At 43.9% G+C, this 24,254-nt stretch overlaps 1 protein-coding gene across 3 annotated transcripts in view; it reads right to left on the bottom strand.

Moving 5' to 3' along the window:
* LOC139418864 (palmitoyltransferase ZDHHC5-A-like) overlaps positions 1 to 24,009 on the bottom strand; it is a 49,567-nt gene extending 25,558 nt beyond the window's left edge. For 2 of the 3 annotated variants that reach the window (XR_011635363.1, XM_071168618.1), the window contains exons 1-2: positions 17,839 to 18,245; positions 4,143 to 6,906 (exon numbers count right to left, since the gene is read on the bottom strand). Coding sequence is in view for 2 of the 3 variants with exons in the window: in XM_071168618.1 (XP_071024719.1) it covers positions 4,143 to 4,297 (155 nt within the window). In the remaining variant the exon portion in view is untranslated. Of the gene's footprint in view, positions 1 to 4,142; positions 6,907 to 17,838; positions 18,246 to 23,905 lie in introns of those variants that run through there. The other variant, XM_071168619.1, reaches the window with a different exon arrangement.
* Positions 24,010 to 24,254: the final 245 nt, after the last annotated feature.

The raw sequence follows: 24,254 nt of genomic DNA, 5'->3' as shown, positions 1-24,254 counted from the left end.
TGCAAATGTACAAGAGTCAAGTGGACAAGAGTCCATCAGTCAATTAGATATCATTCTGACACCAAACTGATACAAACTGACACCAAACCCACTTTTTCCAACTCGTTTAGTAGCCAACTATTACATACTTCAGAGCTGGCCCAAAATTCACAACGCCTTGGGTTCAAACCATAAAAAAACCATAAAACACGTAGTTACGTTCTAGCTGCGGGTCCATTTCTTAAGTTATGTGTTGGCCTAGCTGAGGCGACCCCGAATCCCAAGTTTCGGCTCGATAGGTCATTTGGTGTCCGAGAAAAACCCTAATTGGTGCTGAAAATCCACTATTTTCCATTACTTGCTACGGGGTCCTTGAACGAGCTATCGGACAGAAACGTTGGGGTCCGTCTCTATGGGCCGAGCCGGTTTCAATGCACCTAGCCTTGCGTCTCTGAGACTTTTCTAAACGTCGTCATTTTCGTGATGGTCAAAATGAATTGAAGGTATTGCAAATGTACGAGGCTGTTTCTCGGTCCGAGAACCGTCTAGAGCCACGTAACTCACCACGCACCATCGACCGGAGGTCTAGAACAGGTTTCTAAAGTTTCGGAACTCTAGGTCTGACGGTTCTTTTTTAGCTCGAACAAAGCTAACTATTGCAGCCACTGTCTGTCTCTACGCACCCCAATACGTCCCTCCTTCCAAGTTGTGTTTTAGTGTGATTTTTTTTTCCTTTGAATTTTTTGGGGAAAAATGACTGATTTACAGTTCATGGGGGTTGCCTAATCACATATATGAAGTTTTGGACAGATCTGACATTTTTAACCCTTCGAAACAGCCCCTGAGACACCAATTATGGCACTTCCGGTTGGCACAGGAAGCTACAAATCAACACATATCCTCATTGGGGTATGCTGTTACAGAATCCTGAGTTTTAAGTCCTTACGTTAAGAATTGACTGATTTACACAGGGTTGAATGCACTATGTCTATCAAACTGCAGGCAGGGTATGGGTAAACACTTTTAGGGGCATTTTAACCACTTCCGGTTGGTCCAGGAAGCTTAGAATCAACACAGGTAGACCTCATAGTGGCCTGATGGACTGGTACCGAAGACAGGTTCATACGGCATTCATAACCCATATAGACTTCAGGTTGAAATTAGGGGTGCAGGCAATGTATTCCTATGGGGAGAGATGACACTGCATTCTGTGAGATCAAAAAACACTGTTTTACTGTTAAGGGTTAATGCCACACGGTCAAGGTTAGGCTTGCACGGATCGGGAGGACCTTAGGAACATTCCTGCGGTGGAATTTTTCTTCTCACCCTAACGGTTCTCTCACTCTCACCCAAAATCAAATTACGTTGTGGGGCAGGCTTCATTTTGGGCCTACTATTCTAATGGTCGCTGCGCCTAGACCGAGCGGGCTACGGTCAAGCGGGATAGCTCGTTGAACTCAGCACAGTCTGGAGACTATGGTGATGCCATTTCCTGCTCTCTGTGTCTTTAAGCACCGCACTTTATCACTCCATCCTTCCTGTGTGTGTGTGAGGGAGCTTTTCTTTGACATCTGTTGGGAGAAATTACTGATTTACAGTTCAGAAGGGTTACCTAGTCACACATATGACATTTTGGAGAGATCAGACTTTTTTAACACCTCGAAACAGCTCCTGAAACACCAATTATGGCACTTCCGGTTGGCACAGGAAGCTATAAGTCAACACATATCTTGATTGACATAGCCACTTACAGAATCCTGAGTTTTAAGTCTTTACGTTAAGAATTGACTGATCTACACAGGGTTGAATGCACTATGTCTATCAAACTGCAGGCAGGGTATGGGTAAACACTTTTAGGGGCATTTTAACCACTTCCGGTTGGTCCAGGAAGCTCAGAATCAACACAGGTAGACCTCATAGTGGCCTGATGGACTGGTACCGAAGACAGGTTCATACGGCATTCATAACCCATATAGACTTCAGGTTGAAATTAGGGGTGCAGGCAATGTATTCCTATGGGGAGAGATGACACTAATCTGTGAGATCAAAAAACACTGTTTTATTGTTAAGGGTTAATGCCACACGGTCAAGGTTAGGCTTGTACGGATCGGGAGGACCTTAGGAACATTCATGTGGTGTAATTTTTCTTCTCACCCTAACGGTTCTCTCACTGTCACTCAAAAGCAAATGACATTGTGGGGCAGGCTTCATTTTGGGCCTACTTTTCTAATGGTCGTTGCGCTTAGACCGAGCGAGCTACGGTCAAGCGGGATAGCTCGTTGAACTCAGCACAGTCTGGAGACTATGGTGATGCCATTTTTTGTGTTGATTTCAAGATGCCATTTTGGTGATGGTCCCTCTCCGTTTAAACATATTGCAAATGCACAAAAGTCAACTAGCAAGTCAGTGTCCATCAGTCAATTAGATGTCATTATGACACCAAACCCACTTTTTCCTACTCATTTAGAAGCCAACTATCACATATGTCAGAGCAGTCCCATAATTCACAGCGCCTTTAGTTTAAAACATAATAAAAAGGTAAAACACATAGTTACGTTCTAGCTGCGGGTCCAGTTCGGACATTATGTGAAGTCCTATGTGAGGCGACCCCGAATCCCGAGTTTCGGCTCGATAGGTCATTTGGTGTCCGAGAAAAACCCTAATTGGTGCTGAAAATCCACTTTTTTCCATGCCTTGCTACGGGGTCCTTGAACGAGCTATCGGACAGAAACGTTGGGGTCCGTCTCTATGGGCCGAGCCGGTTTCAATGCACCTAGCCTTGCGTCTCTGAGACTTTTCTAAACGTCGTCATTTTTGTAATGGTCAAAATGAATTGAAGGTATTGCAAATGTACGAGGCTGTTTCTCGGTCCGAGAACCGTCTAGAGCCACGTAACTCACCACGCACCATCGACCGGAGGTCTAGAACAGGTTTCTAAAGTTTCGGAACTCTAGGTCTGACGGTTCTTTTTTAGCTCCAACAAAGCTAACTATTGCAGCCACTGTCTGTCTCTACGCACCCCAATACGTCCCTCCATCCAATTTGTGTTTTAGTGTGATTTTTTTTTCCTTTGATTTTTCTGGGGAAAAAATGACTGATTTACAGTTCATGGGGGTTGCCTAATCACATATATGAAGTTTTGGACAGATCTGACTTTTTTAACCCTTCGAAACAGCCCCTGAGACACCATTTAAGGCACTTCCGGTTGGCACAGGAAGCTATAATTCACCACATATCCTCATTGGGGTATGCTTTTACATAATCCTGAGTTTTAAGTCTTTACGTTAAGAACTGAGTTATTTACGGAGGGTTTAGTATGTGTGTGTTATTTCAGAAAATCATAGAAAATCACAGAAATCTCGCAGAGCTCCGCAGCACACTTTAAAAAGATTCGTATGAACACCCTGCAACTGGATCTGTAACCGTTGAAAAAAAAAAACGCCTATTTGTGACCATCGCCAAGTTGTCATTGTTCCGTTTCTCTTAAATGACGATAGATAAATGGCTGGTTCTTTTTTTATTGACACCGGAGGCTCCTTGACTTTGACCTGAAGTGGAAAAATAATTTCTCTATTTCCATTTTGGACCTTTAATCCCAGAAAAACGGCCATAACTCAAAAACCGTTGAGGCCTAGACGCCATCTTGTTCGGGGCCAACTGCCCATTATGCCAAACCTACGCTCACCAAGTTCCGGCTTCGAAATATTTTCCGTTTTCGAGATAAGGCCCCGTCGTGATTCGTGATGTTTTGCCAAATTGCCATATGATTCCGTATGCCCTCTTGTGGGAAATTCCGGGATAGCGGAAAAACGGTCAAAAACTTGTTTATTTTATAAAACGGAAACCAAATGTCCGACAAAGTTCATTTGATGACTTCCCGGTAGGTCTGGCCCTACCGCACGGCCCGACGCCGACCGCGAATTTTACAAACGATTTCGGACGTCTAGTAAGGGACCGTACATTTGCAATATGGACTTTCTCACTGATCATACACGAAATGCCGAAATGTTCCCTTAAGGTATGTAAAGGTGTGGGTGTGTTTGAGGAGACGGTCTCGTGTGTTTGTGTGTGTGTGTGTCAGACTTGTGTAGGACGTGTACACGCTGTGCGTTTGAGTGTCTGTGTATGACGCGTGTATGAGTGTGTGGTTTGGTCGTACTCACGTGAAGCAGAAGAAGAGCGTGGTGGATCCCACCAGGAAGGCTGTCGCCGCTGACACGGGCACGTAGCGGGACGGGCGAAGTGGCCGGGACGGGGAGGCGGTGTGGGGGGGCGAGGGGAGGCCACCCACACCTCCACTCTTACTGCTGCCCGGCATCACACAGGGGGAGAGGGGAGGGGAATACCCAGGGAGGGAGGGAGGGGGATTTGTCTGGGGTGTGTGGATGGAGGGATGGATTATAGATAAAGAGCGAGGGAGAGATTAAGAGAAAGGGCACAGAGAGAGAGAGGGAGAGGGATTGACGGGGTTAGAGAGGGAGGTAGAGGAGTCCCCTTCTCAATCGGACCAGGACGAGAGAAGACCCACGTCTCTGCATGTTCACCGGAAAGAGGGGGATGAAGAGAAAGGGAGATAGATCGGCCCTCCCTAAACCGCGTGTTCATAAAACAACTCTGTCCCTCTGCTTAAAGTTGTCGGGCGTCTATTCAAGTTGACCTTCGGCCTTGTCTGAGAGGAGGGGGTAAGATAAGACAGAGGGTATTTGAAACGGGGGAGATAAGACAGAGATAGGGGGGGGGGGGGGGGTTGATTGAGTTGGACTCTGACAGCTAAAGGCTTAAAGAAACTCCACTAGAAGGCCTTTTGTTTCAACACACAGGTCAACATAAAAAGTAGACTGGAACATGAAGCTAAACAAGAGCCGCTATTTAAAAAAAAGACGTGTTCTCGTAAGATTGAGGCGTTGCCGCTCTATGCTTGAAGTACTGGCTTTATACAGGAGGACGACAACGACAAGCTCTGCTCAAATGTGGGTCAATCTCAAGGCTGATGCTTTTAAATTGCTTGGTTTCTCCACTTTAGTCTTTAAAAATGGTTCCTTACAGTGGATTTGGGTAAATATCTTGACGTTTTTAAAAGGAATATCAAGAAATGTGCGCGTGCGAGAGGTAAATAACTTAATTGAAGGCTTAGTGATTGTACGATACAAAAATAAAATTGTGCAATAAAAAAAAAAATGTAAAAGCTGTGATATGGCTTGATCGTTTCGGTGGGGTTTCGAAAAATCTTGGGCCCTCCCTTTTCTAAAGAAAAGAAGTAGGATGTCTCAGTAAAGCATAATGTATATGATTTGGTGAAGCCGTTTTAAAAACGTAAATTTCCTCTTTATTCATTACAAGCTCACTCTCATCTAGTCCTTAAGACTCAAACTTTTTTTTTTTTTTTTAAACAACAACTCAACTTTGAGGGGTCAGAAGGTCAGTTAGGTACAGCGGATGAGGCAGATCGCTTTGGTTGACCTGCTATACATTCCCTGTTCAATGAAAGCCCGGATCAATAACTTAATATTTTAACGACCTCTGGTTCAGTTCAATGACATTCAGACCCAATAACCTTCTCCCCTTCCAGACGAAGATGACAGATTGCTTCCGTCTGCAGATTGTATGGTTCCGTCTGTACGCTGCTCTTGTCTGTGACCGACTGAGTATGAATGTGGCTCTGACACAGATGTTTTAAAAAGGGGGATGGAGCGATCGAGAGGTAGAGATTGATTGCAAGGTGTTTGATTTGATGCGGGTCAAGACGTAAAAAGATCGCAACATAGCAGTTTATTTTCTGCCTCGGTAGAAAGGTCTCACTGTAGCTGGGCTACTGTGTAAACAGAGAGAGAAAGAGAGAGAGAGGAGAGAAAAGGAAAGCAAAACGGTCTTTGATTGTGTCCAAGTGGGATTCTTGTGTCTGTGTATTTTGCTCCCTGGTTGGCTCAATCCTCAGATGAGATGGGGGAAAACAAAACAACATCAAAACAAGAGCGAAAAATCAGCGGAGACTAATATCAGGCAGTCAGTCCTGTAGTTGCACTGGAAGTCAGCTAGTTTCCTCACTAAATAAAAATGGCTGTCCCTTCAGTCCAAACAGCATTTTCAAAACGCCAATGTGCTCGTAGGCGGTCGGGGCATCCCTGAGCCAACGGGAGACAAGCGGGAGGTCTCAGAGGTCGATCCCACCTGCTACAGGTGTGGGTGGAAGAAGACGTGTACACAGGTCAAATTGTGTGTCTCCCTGTAACCTGCAGGAGTCCATGAGGGGGCACATATCCGAAACACCCTGAAAGATCCTCCTGGAAAATGGTTAAAGAAAAACAAACAAAAAAAGGATAAAAAAACAACAACAAACAATGTGAAGTTGAACCCAGAGAGGAAGAGAGGCCTGAAAATTAGAAGCTGGATCTCCCTAGTGGAGATTGATGAAGAGCTCCTCCCCAGTGCCTGTGGACATCCAAGGCCCAGCTGCGTTAGCTAGCCAAGGAGAGGACGATGAGGAGGGCCGTTAGTTACATAAGCCGCCGTCTCACTGAGCGAGGCAGCCAGCCAGCCATTCCCATTCCCCCAGGGCCATTCCTCTACTTCCGTCCCCCAGCGGAGTGCACCGAGAGGGGGGGGGGGGCACACCCTCCCACTACGACCCCTGGGAAGCAACTCTGGGTCTCGGAGGGCGTGTCTGAGTGACTGCGAGACGTTTATGTGACTCTCTAGGGCTACTTCTAGAGGAGTGTGTGTGATTCTGTGTGTGTGTGTGTGTGTGTGTGTAAAGGGGGAGAGTGGTAGTTAGGAGAGCAGTGTGATAATCTGTAATAAAAGATCCAACAGGTTTTCCAACAGGCACGGTCTCTCTCTCCACCCCCCGCTGGCGTGTCACTGGTGATCGTCCTCTCTGTAGTCAGATACGTCTGGCACGGCCTCTAGACGTCTGCTGGGACACAGCTCCTATAGGGAGGGAGGAGCAGGAGAGTGGGGAGAGAGACAGATGGGATAGAGAAAGGGGAGGGTGGGAATAAGAGAGAGGGGAAAGCGAGGGAGAGGAAAAGCGTGGGAGAGAGATACACAGCTTTAGCTCCATCATGAACCACAGCCAACTCTATGTATGGGACGTCATCGTAAACAAAACAGCATTCAATGTCGAGCACCAACTAGTCTAGCAGGAAAGCGTCGGTTGTTCACCCTGCTTCTGCTGTGGAAGTGATCTGCTGTTGTCACTCTGTGTGTGTGTGTGTGTGTGTGTACGACGCGCGAGTGAGTCCGTCAACCGGGAGTGTGTCTGTGGGCAATATATATATATATTTTTTATCTCGGCCAGCAATCATTCTGGTTCCTAAAAAACGAATCCATAAAAACAAAGGTGTGATTGGGTCTGGCAGATATTCCGTTAGCCCTCCAGGGATTCATCTGAAAGAGTGTGAGAACAACAACAAAAAAAAGACAAATCAAAGTGTCCTGTCCCTCGTCTCCAAACAGTGTATGACAAGGTGTTGAGAGATGACGCTTTTCATAATTAGCCAACTCAAAAATGGGAGTTGGGCCCTATAACCAGGGCCCCATGTGCCATTCAGACACAACCAATGCTAGAGGGCGTGAACCGTGAACGTACGAGTGAGACTGAGTGAATGTGAGTGACTGTGACTGTGTGTCTGGGCCTGCGAAGGACAAGGTTGGCACGAAATGAGAGTGCGCTCGTCGGGACCGGGGGTACAACCTGAACTTGCACAATAACGACGCTCATTTTGCCGTTTTTCCCCAGGAGGCCTACATCCTCTGTCGAAAGAGGTATTGTCCAGAACACGGCCCATTGTCCGCCACATGAGGTGAGAAGACAGCGATAAGATGCAGCACCTGAGGTCTCGCTCCATTCAGACTCAGGAATTTCACTCCTAAGTCCTTTACTAGAGTGCAAACATCAGCAAGTTATTATGATTCGTGAACAGAATCTGCATTTATAGTGGCTTAGTGCTTTTTCCTCAATCTCAAAGTGCTTTAAAATTGTATTGGGTTGAATTGTCCGTTCCTCAACCAATTAGGCGCCATCTCCCCTTCGACAGTTGAAGTAGTCAACTCAAACACCTTACATCCTTCCCAGGGTCGTATTCATCAGGCACCAAGCAGAAGAAAAACAGACAGACAGGGGGAGGGAGGGAGGGGCCTAGCTGAGCTAGTCCAATAAAAACGTTTCTAAAACACAACGCTTTTAAAAAAAAAAGTGTTTCTCCCATGTGCCGCCTCTTACGCCGGACAGGTCCGTAATTAGGGTGATGTAGTTCTAAAACGGGCTGACTAACAGGGGACATGCCTATAGGTATCAGGCTCAGCTATGCAGAGACTGGAAGTGACGGTGACCTGAATCATTCAAACACTAATAGAGCATGGAGCACATCAGTGGCGGCTGCCTATAGACATAGATCAGGAACCACTGGCCACTTTAGTAATGTACCCGTATTTAGCGTCTCACATTCCACGGCGTCTTAGTCACTTCAATTGTTTGTAAATATTGCATCACCCACCTCATATGTATATACTGTACTCCATACCACGGCACTGTACCTTAGTCCAATGCCGCTTTTACGGGTATGTATATATTCTTAATCCAATCCTTACTTAGGTTTCTGTGTATTTTGGGTATATGTTGTGAAACTGTTTAGATATTCATTGTTAGACATTACGTGTATGTGACCAATAACATTTGATTTGTAACATGATCTCCCATGTTCTTCTAAGTCTACGTCCCAACTGGCACCCCGCTTGCTTTTTTCTGCACTACCTTTGACCTGGGCCCACACCATTTACTATAGGGCCCTGGATCAAGGTAGTGCACTATAAAGGAACTAGGGTGTAATTTGGGACACAGCCCAAGTAAGCCTCTTCCCGAGCCAGAACGGCGATAGTACCTAGGCCTGTCTCCTGTCTCTGTAGTGGGAGGCAGCTTGGAGGAATAAAGAAACCCCCCTAGACAGGACGCTGGTCTGTCGCAAGGCCTCAGCCCCGATCTGTCTCCTTGGCCTAACCCTAAAATGGTCATTTTGGACTTTGAGTCTACGACTATCACCTATGACTGACCCCTCTCTCCCTTTCCTTCTGGAATCTACATCTCCAGCATAAGGAAAAGGGAAAGACAGAATGGTAACAATAGAACAATCCCTGGTATGTCTGGAACATATACACTTCTGCTTTGGGCTAAGTTCCAATCGAATGTGTGAAATACATAGACCTCTGCTCTGGGCTACGTCCCAATCAGATTCAGCAACCTCCTAGTATCCTCATCTCCTTTCCTTCATCCTAATGGAGGTAGCTAGGCAGACCAAGGAAAACCCACGGTGCTAGCTAGTTATAGCCATGTAAAAAGAGGCCCAGCGTTTTTCCTAGTCAGTTCACATGGTCGGGAACACTTCTGGCTTTACTTGTAAGAGAGAAGACTGGCTTGTATCACTCAGACCAATGGCTATCGGAGTGAAACAGATGCTATCTAATAGTATTGGGACACAGCATGATACTGATATAGGCTTGTGTCCCAAATGGCAAACCTATTCCCTAGAAAGCGCACTACCCTATGGGCTCTGGTCGAAAGCAGAGCCCTATGGGCCCTGGTCAAAAGCAGTGCACTACATAGGGAGCCATTTGGGACGCAAAATAGATGGTTAGCCTGCAGCAGTAGAATCTTGCCAGGAAAAGGGTGTCTCTGCCTAGGCTGTCATAGTACTGAGATCTAGATAGAGATTACACATATTGAGCAAAATGGGCGGGGGCACACACACATTCACTCACTCTCGGTGTGTGTGTGTGTAACATGAGTGCGGATGATTGCCTAATCAGTGGAGTATGTCTTACTGCTGTGGGGAGGAAACAGAAGCACAGACACACAATATGACTCACCGCAGTGCTACGCCCTCCCTGCGTCCACCTCATTTTTAGGGTTGTCGAGGAGATATGCAATCACAACCATTTCACGTATGACCAACAATACGTATCCGTCCCCTCCCCCTCTACAGCCTAAAGGTATGTGATCATCTGAAAAGGACTAGCGGGTACCAGGTACTGAGAGATGATTAGATACTCAAAGGTGACCACAGATGGACTTTTTATATATATATATATACACACACACACACACACACACACACACACACACACACACACACACACACACACACACACACACACACACACACACACACACACACACACACACACACACACACACACACACACACACACACACACACACACACACACACACACACACACACTCAGTACCAGTCAAACGTTAGTACACATCTTCTCATTCCATGGTTTTTCTTTATTTTTACTATTTTCTACATTGTAGAATAATAGTGGAAAAAATCTAAACTATGAAATAACACATATGGAATCATGTAGTAACCAAAAAAAGCGTTAAACGAATCAAAATATATTTGATATCTGAAATTCTTCAAAGTAGCCACCTTTTGCCTTGATGACACCTTTGCACACTCTTGGCATTCTCTCAACCAGCTTCATGAGGTAGTGAGGAAATGCATTTCAATTTCAATTGCATTTCAATTAACAGGTGTGCCTTGTAAAAAGTTAATTTGTGGAATTTCTTCCCACTTAATGCATTTGAGCCAATCATGTGTTGACAAGGTAGGGGTGGTATTACTTTAAGACATGAAGGTCAGTCAATATGGAAAATATCCGCAAATACCTATGATGAAACTGGTTGAGGACCACAACAGGAAAAGGAAGACCTAGAGTAACTTCTGCTGCAGAGGATAAGTTCATTAGAGTTAACTGCACCTCAGATTGCAGCCCAAATAAATGATTCACAGAGTTCAAGTAACAGACATATCTCAACATCAACTGTTCAGAGGAGACTGGGTGAATCAGGCCTTCATGGTCAAACTGCTACAAAGAAACCACTACTAAAGAACAGCAATAAGAAGACGAGACTTGTTTGGGCCAAGAAACACGAGCAATGGACATTAGACCGGTGGAAATCTGTCCTTTGGTATGATGAGTCCAAATTTCAGATCATGGTGATGGTGCATTGCTGGTGACACTGTCAGTGATATTTAGAATTCAAGGCACACTTAACCGGCATGGCTACCACAGCATTCTGCAGCGATACGCCATCCCATCTGGTTTGGGCTTAGTGGGACTATCATTTGTTTTTCAACAGTACAATGATCCCAAACACACCTCAAGGGCTATTTGACCAAGAAGGAGAGTGATGGAGTGATGCATCAGATGACCTGGCCTCCACAATCACCCAACCTCAACCCAATTGAGATGGTTTGGGATGAGTTGGACCTCAAAGTGAAGGAAAAGCAGCCAACAAGTACTCAGCATACAGTATGTGGAAAGTCCTTTGACTGTTGGAAAAGCATTCCTCGTGAAGCTGGTTGAGCCAACAGTGTGCAAAGCTGTCATCAAGGCAAAGGGTGGCTACTTTGAAGAATCTCAAATATAAAATTATTTTGATTTGTTGAACACTTTTTTTGGTTAGTACATGATTCCATGTGTAATTATAATCGTTTTGATGTCTTCACTATTATTCTACAATGTAGAAAATAGTAAAAATAAAGAAAACCCCTTGAATGAGAATGTGTGTCAAACTTTTGACTGGAACTATATATATATATATATACACACACACACACACACACACACACCTTGGCGTACACCTATCTATCTTTCTACCTTAATCGTGTTAAACCTGTCATCATTAAACTTCAAGGGAGGAAGGAAGGATGCATTTTACAAGTAGTATCCTCACTGGGCCTGTGTTCAAGTCTCTAGTCTCCCTCTTTGGTTTCCACTGTCCAGGAGAAGTCTTGACTTCTGGACCATTGACCTAGCTGTGGAGGACCTCCCACCGACTCAACCAACAAACTAGCTGCTTGATCTGGGAATTTTTCCTCAAATTCGTCTTCCCTCACCTCTCAAATCACATAGGAGGGGAGAAGATCCAAGGTACCGCCCCTCAGGCCTTCTCCGCCAATGCTCTTTGAGGAGAGAGGACACAAGACGAATTGGGGAAAGAGCCTGGGAGGGACTATCCCATGCGCTGAAGACAGACACAGATGACAGCTGAGAGGGAGAAAGCGAGAGAGAGCCTATTCTGACGCAGTCAAATTCCACGAGGATTAGCTGATGATCATCATCACTTCCTCTTCTTTTCAGTAGGCTGCTGGGTAAAACAAGCTGACACCTACCTCGTTGGGCATGCTCACCTACATCACACTCAACGGGGAACAACGTAACTGGATGCTACGGCGGTGTGTGGTCACCCCGTAAGGTGTTTGCGCACAACGGCTGTGCGTCTGTCTCTGGGCTACATGCCCCAATTGCTCAAAGGCATTGAACTCCCTCGCTCTCCGTCTGTACATTTTCAGCCATCATTCCTTTCCATTTACATGACCCCCCCCCCTCCATGGGGATCAATAAAGTACATTCATTCATTCAGAAAACACCACCGACACTCACACTACATCTGGCGCTTAAAACCATCTACACAACTGACAAACCAAAGTCCTTACAGTTCCTTCCTGCAATAGAATAGGCTTATGATCGGAGTGGGGCTGTGATGGAATTTTGCATGGTGGTAATTGGCCAGCCAAATGACCGCAGTCTCTGTAAAACAGTTCCAATAGCAAATAATATAACACAATTAAAATGTCTATTATTTTGGACACACATTTTCCCCTCTCCTCCTGACTGCATGCACTGTCGTTGGTTATATTGCTGTGTGCTGCTGCGCCTTTCCACGTGTACTCATTTGCTACAACACCTCTTGCTTGTTTCAGCAAGGAGCAACAAAGATTCATCACGTTGTTAAGAGTCCATGTGACCCGCAGGAAAAGGACAGTCGCACGGCTACCCGGCCGTCTCGTCTCCAGTCAGCTGTTTGTAATATATATATATATATATATATATATATATATATATATTTATTTTACAGTGAGATTATCCTGCATCTACAACACATTCAGAAAGGTATTACTTCCCCTATCACTTCTTAGGTGTGAGTGAGATCACCACCCTGCCCAAAAGAACTTGGCTTCAATTGGTTTCCATGGAGATGTCTGCCCTCAGCTGACCCGGATGCTGTAGAAAGGGAGCCTCGACACAAAAGTTGACCGATGACAAACAAAACACTGAGGTTAGGTGGAAAGAATGAGTGTATAATGTGTATTGTATCCCACATAGACCTAATAAAGAAGGCAGTTGAGTACACTCATGAACACAATGAGTGTTTCCTCCTTCCCTCATCAGCCGCAGTAGCGCCCGGCTGGCCACGACCATTGGCACAGGCTACTCTCTTCACTAGCTAGGTTTCCATCCAATTGGCAACCGATGTGAATATTCAAAAATATGCATAGAAACAACATGCGTATTTTCCCCCACCAGCCATAGTGCACATTAAAATAACTTTTCGGTCAAATTCTCATGTACTGAATAAAAAGTACAAGTGAAATGGGTTTCCAATCACATTTTCAACTCTACTCATGGTTTTGTCTATTAGCCCATGTATTCCCAAACTGGGGTCCGCGCAATGACGTCGGGGGTACGCTAAATAAAAATGTGGTTAATATTTTGTATTTTCCCCTTCACATTTTCAAACAGTCCATTTATATTTTCCAACGGGGCTATGCATTTGGGTGAGGTTCCCCCCCTGCGCCTGAGTAGCCTCGTTTCACTGCCAAAAAATAAAATTAAACCATCAAGTATTCAGCAAAATAACAACAGGTAGCCTAGTCAAATAATTGACATCCAATCACATTAACCGTAACTCTCTTGCGGGAAACCTTCACTCTTGCGCAGACACTTAGAAACAAAACATGACAATTTGAAAAATAAGCCACGGGAGTTTTTTTTGTGGAGAATAAAGACGACTTTCGAGTAGTAAGACATGTATAAAAGCAACAGTATATGGTGAGCTACCGAGTGGCTAGGACAGGCAATCCCCATACTATTGTGGAGGACTTAATTCTTCCTGCTGCCACAGATATGGCTGGGGGGAAAAGGCCCCCCCAAAAAAACAATACAGACAATGCCTTCATCAAATAACATTGTTTCACGACGCATCAGTGACATGGCAGGAGATGTTTTGAAGAAATTACTGCTTTGCATACAAGCCAGTGAATTATATGCATTACAGCTGGAAGGGTCAACAGACGTGATGGGAATGGCACAGCTCCTGGTATATGTCCGTTACGTTTATGGGGGGGGTCAATTAAGGAAGACATCCTCTTCTGCAAACCAGGACAACATGAGAGGATATTACTGGACAGCTTTGTGACATCAAATGGACTTGGGGTCAAGATGTATCTGTACTGATGGCGCAAAAGCCATGACAGGAAGACACAGTGGAGTGGTAACGCGCGTGCAAGCAGTTGCTCCCGACGCCACTTGGGTACACTGCAGCATCCACGGAGAGGCTCTTGCTGCCAAGGGAATGCCTGACAGCTTGAAATATGTTTTGGACACTACGGTGATAATGGTTAACTTTGTTAAAGTAAGGCCCCTGAACTCTCGTGTATTTTCTGCATTACGCAAATGATATGGGCAGTGACCATGTAACGCTTTTACAACATACAGAAGTGCGCTGTTATCAAGAGGCAAGTATTGACACGTTTTTTTGAATTGAGAGACGAGCTTAAAGTTTTCTTTACTGACCATAATTTTCACGTTTGACCGCTTGCCTGATGACGTGTTTTTCACCCGACTCGCCAATCTGGGTGATGTTTTTTCTCACCTAAATGATCTGAATCTAGGATTACAGGGACTCTCCACAACTATATTCAATGTGCGGGACAAAATTGAGGCTATGATTAAGAAGTTGCAGCTCTTCTCTGTCTGCATTAACAAGGACAACACACAGGTCTTTCCGTCATTTAATGATTTTTGTTGTGTGCAAATGAACTCAAGCTTACAGATCATGTCAAATGTGATATAACGAAGCACCTGAGTGAGTTGGGTGCGCAATTACACAGGTACTTTCCCGAAACGGACAAAACAAACAACTGGATTCATTATCCCTTTCATGCCCTGCCTCCAGTCCACTTACAAGACAAGAGAGCCTCATCGAAATTGCAACAAGGCAAGCGGTTCTGTGAACATTGAATTTAATCAGAAGCCACTGCCAAATTTCTGGATTGGGCTGGGCTCAAAGTTTCTTGCCTTGGCAAATCGTGCTGTTAAGACACTGATTCCCTTTGCAACCACGTACCTATGTGAGAGTGGATTCTCGGCCCTCACAAACATGAAAGCTGAATACAGGCACAGACTGTGCGGAAAATGATTTCAGATGGAGACTCTCCAATACAACCCAACAATGCAGAGTTATGTGCATTCTTTCAAGCACACCCTTCTCATTAACCTGTGGTGAGGTATTCACAATTTTTGAGGAACTAATATGTAAGATGGTTCAATAAAGACCAAAATGATTGATTATTATTATTACTATTATTATTGTATTATTACTTGTGCCCTGTTCCTATAAGAGCTCTTTGTCACTTCCCTCGATCCGGGTTGTGACAAAACCTCACACTCATTCTTATGTTTAATAAATGTATTGTATCGTGTGTGTGTGTGTGTGTGTGTGTGTGGCAGGCTTACAATGATGGCAAAAAAAACAACATTTGAGAGTGCGCTGACCCTGGTGCTAGAGGGGGTACGCAGCTGGAGGTTGAATGTTTGAATGGGTACGGGACTATAAAAAGTTTGGGAACCACTTGGTCTACATGATGAGATTATTTTGGACAAAATAGTGAGATTATTGATATTTTTCCAACGGTAGTGAAGCATCAATCAAGTCAGCAGAATAAGACAGCAAAAAAAAATAGTTTGGAAAGGAGCATCAAGCTCATCACGTGCAACACCCTGTGAAGTTCATAACTCATTTCATCTGTAACCTAATAAACTGCATTCTTCCCCGAGTCCTAGCAAGAGGATCAAACAAAATATCACCACGTGACTCCAGATTTACTTCCATATGGATATATGAATAGTTCTGCGTAAATGCATTTCCACCGCCATTTCGTACATAATACATTTTACCTACACAAAATTATATTTTGGTCTGCATTTGGAAAGTTTAGACATATTTGCTGTTCCCATCAGGCCTGTGGTGACATGTTTTATCCAACATGTACTTCACTCGCATAAAAAGGTTGGATGAAAACCTGGTTACCGTAATACATTAAAATCACCACCACTAACAACTTCTCCTGGACCAGGGGACAGCTGAGGAGGAGTGCATACATTTGCATTAAAATGGACTCTGCATGGACTCTGCGTGCGTATCATGATCAATGAGGTGGCAGAGAGGTCTCTCCCTGAGAGTGTATCATTCAGTCCCCATTCATCAGAACGGAGGTGAGGATCAGATGTGTCCCATTTTCCTTTTGTTCGACACATGAGCAGAGCTGTAGGGAAGTCATTAGCTTCTATATCCATAGTCATAAACCCCACCCATTCCTACAATTTATCTTCTTCAAATGATATTTTAAACCTAACCCCACTGCTAACATTATGCTTAACCCCAACCTTAAATTAAGACACATTTGTGTAGCCAATTTTGATGTTGTGGCTGTGGAATCTGACTGCTAGTGGAAACCAAATATTCCTGAATAGCTTCCTCTCATCATCTCCTTTTGTTTGATTCATGTACCTTCTATATTCCCTCTCTGAATTATCTTTCCTTCCCTTACAGGGAGGATCTTAAATGTGACCTCACTGCTCATTTGCATCTTATTCACCACCCACTCTTCATCCTGCAAACTTCACAGGTTTCAAGGTGGACCCTGCCTGCAGAAACACACCATCTAAATAGCTGAAGCTGAGATGACAATCATGTGTTCAGTCCTCAACAGGATCACCTGTCAAGTGTTACCACACAAGCATGTGCTGCTAGGGCTAGTCAACACCCTCACCCAAAACTACAGGTTGGTGTCTGGTCTGCCAAGGAATAGGCCTTAGTGCAGCATGTGATTTGACATTATGGGGGGACATCATTCATGTAGTCTGACAAATGGTTGGATAATCTAAAATGGTCAGGTAGGCTATATACAATTCTACCTTTATACTAAATCTGTAATACCGAAGAATGGTCAATCGATCGAAAAGGTTAGTTTGCGGTCACGTACAGTGAAAAAAAAGCGTTATGATTTGAACCCTTTCTCATTCTCTTTGACAAACCCCATTCCGCCTGTAATATTTTTGGGTGTGTATCGCTGCGGTTCCACTCTGTCACTCTTCTGTATAGGCCTCAAAACTCATCCCCGAACTCACTCTCTTGTCTACGTTGAGAAAAGATACCTTCAAAACTGGGGTCGACGCAGCGGCACAGCCCGATGTGTTCTGACGGCCCGGCCTTGCTCGAATCGAGATGACACACTAAACCACACTCGTTACAGGTTAGCGTAATAAATATGAGTTCGACTCATATCGAGCGAGGCATGGTTGGCTGTATGGACGTTGACTCCGATTCAACAACTTTGCCCCGAAAATAATACAGACATTAACGTTACTGTCAGCACTGGCTAGGTGAGAGTCGGTTATGGGAACATTAGCGAACTATGAATTGACTAAGGTTACTAGTCTATGACTAGCTAAAGCCCCCCCCCCCCCCCCCCCCGTAAAATGTAGCTCGCTTCAGTGGTACGGAATGGAGTAGATATTTTGCAAGCCAGTTAGCCACCAGAAATGGCTATCTCCTAGCTAGCTAGCTTGGAAACTGTGCTAGCTTGGTGGCAACACCTGAGCGTTTGAGCTACCTAGCCAGCTAACGTTTGGATACCACCTTTAGCCTGCAAAGCTACAGTAACATTAAGTTAGCTTCTAGGTTTCATTTTCACAACAGCATTTTGACAAACCTGGCTAACCATTTACCTGTAGCTATGTGGATTCACACCGGCTCCTTGAGTGAATAAATCCCAAAACGGTTGAATGTCCCCCGTTGATAGATTAGATTGATGATACCCGTTTTAATCTCCATACGAAGGTTTGGTGTTGGGTCCACTGTGTTAGCAATTTGGCTAGATAGCTACATTTTCCTTCTCCATTACGGTACAGTACACGCCTAAAAGATAAGTATCTAAAGCTGTTCGTTAACACTGGTCGATGGCTTCGGTGCATGTGTTTACATAACGTCTAGGCGTTTTTTTAATCGAAGACACGAACGATTGCAGCAGGTAGATTATACTGAGATGCCCGAAGCCGATACATATTTTCAGGACCAACCAAGCGCAGATGTCCACGAACCTCTCTCCGAGAAGATATTGAAGTCCCGCCTCCTTCCTTGCTATTGGAAAGTTTATCTGTCAACCAAGAAGTGGAGTTTCTCGTGTACATTATGTGGTATGTGGCCAATATACGACATACAGCTAGGGCTGTTCTTACGCACGACGCATCGCAGAGTGCCTGGACGCAGCCCTTAGCCGTGCTTTATTGGCCATACCACAAACCCCCGAGGTGCCTTATTGCTATTTTAAACGAGTTACCAATGTAAATAGAGCAGTAAAAATAAATGTTTTGTCACACCCATGGTATACGGTCTGATATACCACAGCTGTGTGCCAATCAGCATGCAGGGCTCGAACCACCCAGTTTATAACGGACCCTATACCATGGGTATGACAAAACATGTATTTTTTACTGCTCTTATTACGTTGGTAACCAGTTTGTAACAGCAATAAGGCACCTCAGGTGTTTGTGGTATATTGCCAATGCACTGCGGCTAAGGGCTGTAGCCAGGCACTCTTGGCACATTGGCCACAGTTAAGAGCTGTATCCAGGCGCGAAGCATCGCAGAGTGCCTGGACACAGCCCTTAGCTGTGGTTTATTGGCCATATACCACAAACCCGAGAGGTGCCTTAATGCTAGATCCTATACCATGGGTATGACAAAACATGTATTTTTACTGCTCTAATTATGTTGGTAACTAGTTTATAATAGCAGTAAGGCACCACAGGTGTTTGCGGTATATTGCCAATGTACCACGTCTAAGGGCTGTATCCAGGCACTAGTGGCATATTGGCCAAATACCACACCTCCTAAAATGATTGATTAATTAGACCATTTCCTTAAATTAAATCTCCACACAGGGGACACCGGGCCATGCAAAACAAACTTGCCCACTCATCAGTAGAGCTCAAGACCAATACATCATGTCATGTGCTTTTACTTCGTTGATCATGATGGTCAGTCAATGTCCATACAAGATACTCTTCCAAAATAAATAACCATATTTTGACTCCCAACACTCGAATACAATCCGGTATGTATTGGGTAGGTGGTTTCAGCCTGGCTATTCCTACTCCATGATTGACAGGTAGGCCTTGACTGAAAGGGGGGTGTTTAAAAACCCTCTGACACACTGACATACTAAATACTGTGTGTTTTGCGTGTGTGTACTGTCTCAGCGTGTGTGAGGGCCCGTAAACACACACACGCCAGGGGGATTAAAGCGACAGCAGGAGTTTTGGATAAGCCCACCCTACCCCTCCTCTCCACACACACATATTCCCACAAAGCTCACATACATACATACACTAAGTTGACCAACATCTGCTGCAGCACCACCAGACATAATGAAACAAATCTGAATCGCACTAATGAAATCACACACAATGGCATACAGTGTTTCCCCTAGGATTTTGTATGCAGTGGTGGCATGGTTAGTGTGGGGGGTCCCTCCTCTTTGCCTTAGAGACAAAATATTGCTTTTTTAAAGTAACTTCCCAGTGTTTCCAGATTTCTATGAAATATGACCTATAATTACTTACAATAAGAGTCAAATAATTCCCATTTTTTGGAATGAAAAGTTAAAAAGCAGCTTTTCTGTGTTGGAATGGTGTTGGCATATCCCAACAACAGAATGGTGTGGACTATACCATCATAAAAACTGTTAATGCAAGTAGACTGCTGATTGGCTAGCTCATCCTCCTCTATGCTGATTACCAGGCCCCCAGTGTCCTGTCTGTAGTTTGAAGTCACGAGCTCCGCTGGTCAGCAACTGCTTACAACCTAGCGGTGCCAAAAGCCCTGGTTTGCCCTAGAAGGCCTATGTAATTATGATCGGCCCAACATTTTTTTAGACAGCTGTTTTGGGCTCTAATAAGTGTTTATTTGATCACCATGATGAGTTATTTAAAAGTTTGCTACAAACCGAGATAATTAATTAAATAGTGATAATTCTGACTACTACAGGACCACGTCCTGACACAGACCAATCACGGATGGGCAGGCTACGAGGAGGCTCGCACCCTCATGCACGCTCTTTGCACTTGGTATTCACGTGGTATCCGGTATTGACACCGATGTCATCTAGCAGCATTGGGTTGACTGTCTCAAGCAGTGTTTGTAATCTATGTATGCTCGTGTTCCCTCATGTGCTTTATGTATTGATTTGTTATTAATACAAATAAATAAAAACTTGCAAAAAATAAATAAATAAAAGACTGTCTCAAGCAGGATGAAAACGACTACATCAACTATGATACTTTGCTAGTTACGGACACTTTCACCATGATCCTTAGTGATGCTTTGGTGCCGTTCAGCCCCATTCAGCAATATGGCACGCTTAAAATTAAAATACTTCCAGCTTCACGCGCCATCGGGAGTTTTCCATAGGAATATGTGGATGATGTCAGCGCTGTCACTATCTACTGGTTTTAATGTCAAGGGGTATTACATCATACTCTGAAGAAATAGCAAACTTTAAAAAAAAATTGATGTGAGGTTTTTGAAGTAATTTTTCTCAAATGTATGCTTTGGCCACAAAACAAGTATAGAACTAGACAACAACATTTTTGTATGAGTTAACAGAATATTAACTTTTAAAAGTGTGATTTTGACTTTACTGTTACTTTCAAACCTAGTTTCCTGCAATTCTATACATTTTGTCATGGGGCTGAGAGAAAAAAATTGCAGTTTTAAAACCGATTTCCTGCAATTCTACACATTTTGCAATAGCATAAGAACATCACATAAGCCATCTGAGTGACTCAAACGTTGGAAAAATTAATGTGGACCCCATGCCGTGACATTTTTAGAATTTTAGATTCTCCCTGACTGCCTAGTTTTTATTTTGGTGGATGTTAATTATCAAATATGATCTTATTAAAACATACAGTTGAAGTCAGAAGTTTACATACACTTAGGTTGGAGTCATTAAAATTGGTTTTTCAACAACTCCACAAATGTCTTGTTACAAACTATAGTTTTGGAAAGTCGGTTAGGACATCTACTTTGTGCATGACACATATATTTTTTCCAACAATTGTTTACAGACAGATGATTTACCTTATAATTCACTGTACCACAATTCCAGTGGGTTGGAAGTTTACATAGTTGACTGTGCCTTTAAACAGCTTGGAAAATTCCAGAAAATTATGTCATGGCTTTAGAAGCTTCTGATAGGCTAATTGACATCATTTGAGTCAATTGGAGGTGTACCTGTGGATGTATTTCAAGGCCTACCTTCAAACTCAGTGCCTCTTTGCTTGACATCATGGGAAAATCAAAAGAAATAAGCCAAGAACTCAGAAAAAAATTGCAGACCTCCAAAAGTCTGGTTCATCCTTGGGAGCAATATCCAAACACCTGAAGGTACCACGTTCATCTGTACAAACAATAGTAGGCAAGTATAAACACCATGCAGCCGCACAGCCGTCACACTGCTCAGGAAGTAGACGCATTCTGTCTCCTAGATATTAACGTACTTTGGTGCGAAAAGTACAAATCAATCCCAGAACAACAGCAAAGGACCTTGTGAAGATGCTGGCGGAAACGGGTACAAAAGTATCTATATCCACAGTAAAACAAGTCCTATAATCAACATATCCTGAAAGGCCACTCAGCAAGGAAGAAGCCACTGCTCCAAAACCGCCATAAAAAAAGCCAGACTACGGTTTGCAACTGCACATAGGGACAAAGATTGTACTTTTTGGAGAAATGTCCTCTAGTCTGATGAAACAAAAATAGAACTGTTTGACCATAATGACCATCGTTATGTTTGGAGGAAAAAGGGGGAGGCTTGCAAGCCGAAGAACACCATCCCAACCGGGAAGCACGGGGGTGGCAGCATCATGTTGTGGGGGTGCTTTGCTGCAGGAGGGACTGGTGCACTTCATAAAATAGATGGCATCATGAGGGAGGAAAATGATGTGGATATTTTGAAGCAATATCTCAAGACCTCAGTAAGGAAGTTAAAGCTTGGTCGCAAATGGATCTTCCAAATGGACAATAACCCCAAACACACTTCCAAAGTTGTGGCAAAATGGCTTAAGGACAACAAAGTCAAGGTATTGGAGTGGCCATCACAAAGCCCTGACCTCAATCCTATCGGAAATTTGTGGGCAGAACTGAAAATGTGTGTGGGAGCAAGGAGGCCTACATAACTGACTCAGTTACACCAGCTCTGTCACGAGGAATGGGCCAACATTCACCCAAGTTATTGTGGGAAGCTTGTGGAAGTCTACCCGAAACGTTTGACCCAAGTTAAACAATTTAAAGGCAATGCTACCAAATACTAATTGAGTGTATGTAAACTTCTGACCCATTGGGAATGTGATGAAAGAAACAAAAGCTGACATAAATCATTCTCTCTACTATTATTCTGACATTGCACATTCTTAAAATAAAGTGGTGAACCTAACTGACCTAAAACAGGGAATATTTACTAGGATTAAATGTCAGGAATTGTGAAAAACCGAGTTGAAATGTATTTGGCTACGGTGTATGTAAACTTCCAACTTCAACTGTATATAGCTCCTTTATCTTTTCTACGTCATTTATATCTGACATTAGTCATTTAAGTTGACACATAATACGTTTTACTATCCCCAAAATTATATATGTAAAAAAAAAAAACTGCTAATTGAATATAGGGGAAACACTAGGATAGATGGCTAACAAGTGATTTCTAGTGGTGTGCATTAGTGTGAGACAAGGAGAGGGAGTGAGTGTGTGTGTGTGTGTGTGTGTGAGAGCGGGGGGGGGAGAGAGGGGGGGGGGGACTGTGTGTGTGTACCGTAAACTCTTTGGTAGTTGAGTTGGCACAGAGAGTAAATCCAAAAGAGGGGAGAAAACGGATAACAAAATGGATCTCCAGGATGAACATGCCTAAGCAATGCTTCCGCATGCCGGCGAAGGAAAGCGATAAACGTGTGTGTGTTAGTAAACAAATTAATACACAGACACACACACTAGGTGTGTTCACCAATTGCCCCAATACATAACTTTATATTAGAAGATAAACAATATGCATGAAGAAGACATGCATGTAAAAACGCTACAATGTCTGTTATCTATTCCACTTTTGAAGAAACACAGACCCGTGGTTTGGATCACGGTGTCAGTGCAGGTGCCTGCTCGAGCGTTGGATTCCCGTTTCAGAGATGTTTGCTGCAGTCTTGTGGTTCAAAACAGAATCGTGGCCACGACCGCTACAGAAGGCTTTCTGCTGCAATGTAACAACATTGCTATGTAATTGTAGCACTGTGCAGTTTCAGGGAACTCATCAAGTTAATGTCGTCTCAGCTTTTTCGAAAGATATCTGACTGTATGGAGACACCAAAGGGAATTCCGGATAGCCTTCATAAAGGAGCCTGTGTTCATGATTTGATTTGATGTTGTCATTATCCTTAGAGATGATTATAAACAGTTCATAGACAGCTTTTCTGATTATTCACTAAGAACCGTGGCTGACATAACAACCATCACGGGGCAGAGGTACATTTTATTACGGCTCATACCGGGAGTTTGTTAGCCCAATAATGGACTAAGGGAGCCTAACGTTAATCCTTATAGTCCAAGGACCTTGCATGTTCTGTTTTGAGGTGAATTGGCTCTGGAAGCCAAAAAAAGCCAAATGCAGTACGGTTGTAGAAACATAAAGCCCTCTACTTTCACATCACATCAAAATCATTTCACAAATGCAAAATATACACTTACTGTACACTTTTTGAAACCGGGTTTTAACACAGTTGCAGCCGACAGTATTTTTCAATGACATGTTTGTGCCCTCTGTCTTCTGCTATGGTGAGCTTCGATTTGTCACTCGTGTCACAAAATCGCAGAGGATTCGAATAAAGTTCAGCTTTCCCCAACTTTAGCCCCGCCCTGTTCTGCTCCCTTGCCCATGCTCGCAGCGGCCCATTCCACTTCTCTCACTTTCCCTCCATTGAATATGATTTGCTTCCGATGTTTCACAGAGCAATGCTGTTTCCTAGTGTAAATGTCCCATTCTGGGCCTCGACCCGCTTGAATACATTAGGCTATTGAATTAGTATTTCATATAAAA

The sequence above is a fragment of the Oncorhynchus clarkii genome, chromosome 10, assembly GCF_045791955.1.
Source record: "Oncorhynchus clarkii lewisi isolate Uvic-CL-2024 chromosome 10, UVic_Ocla_1.0, whole genome shotgun sequence".
Classification (NCBI taxonomy): Eukaryota; Metazoa; Chordata; class Actinopteri; order Salmoniformes; family Salmonidae; genus Oncorhynchus; species Oncorhynchus clarkii.
Note: the sequence above shows the minus strand (reverse complement) of the source record. Positions and strands in the feature narration are given on the sequence as shown.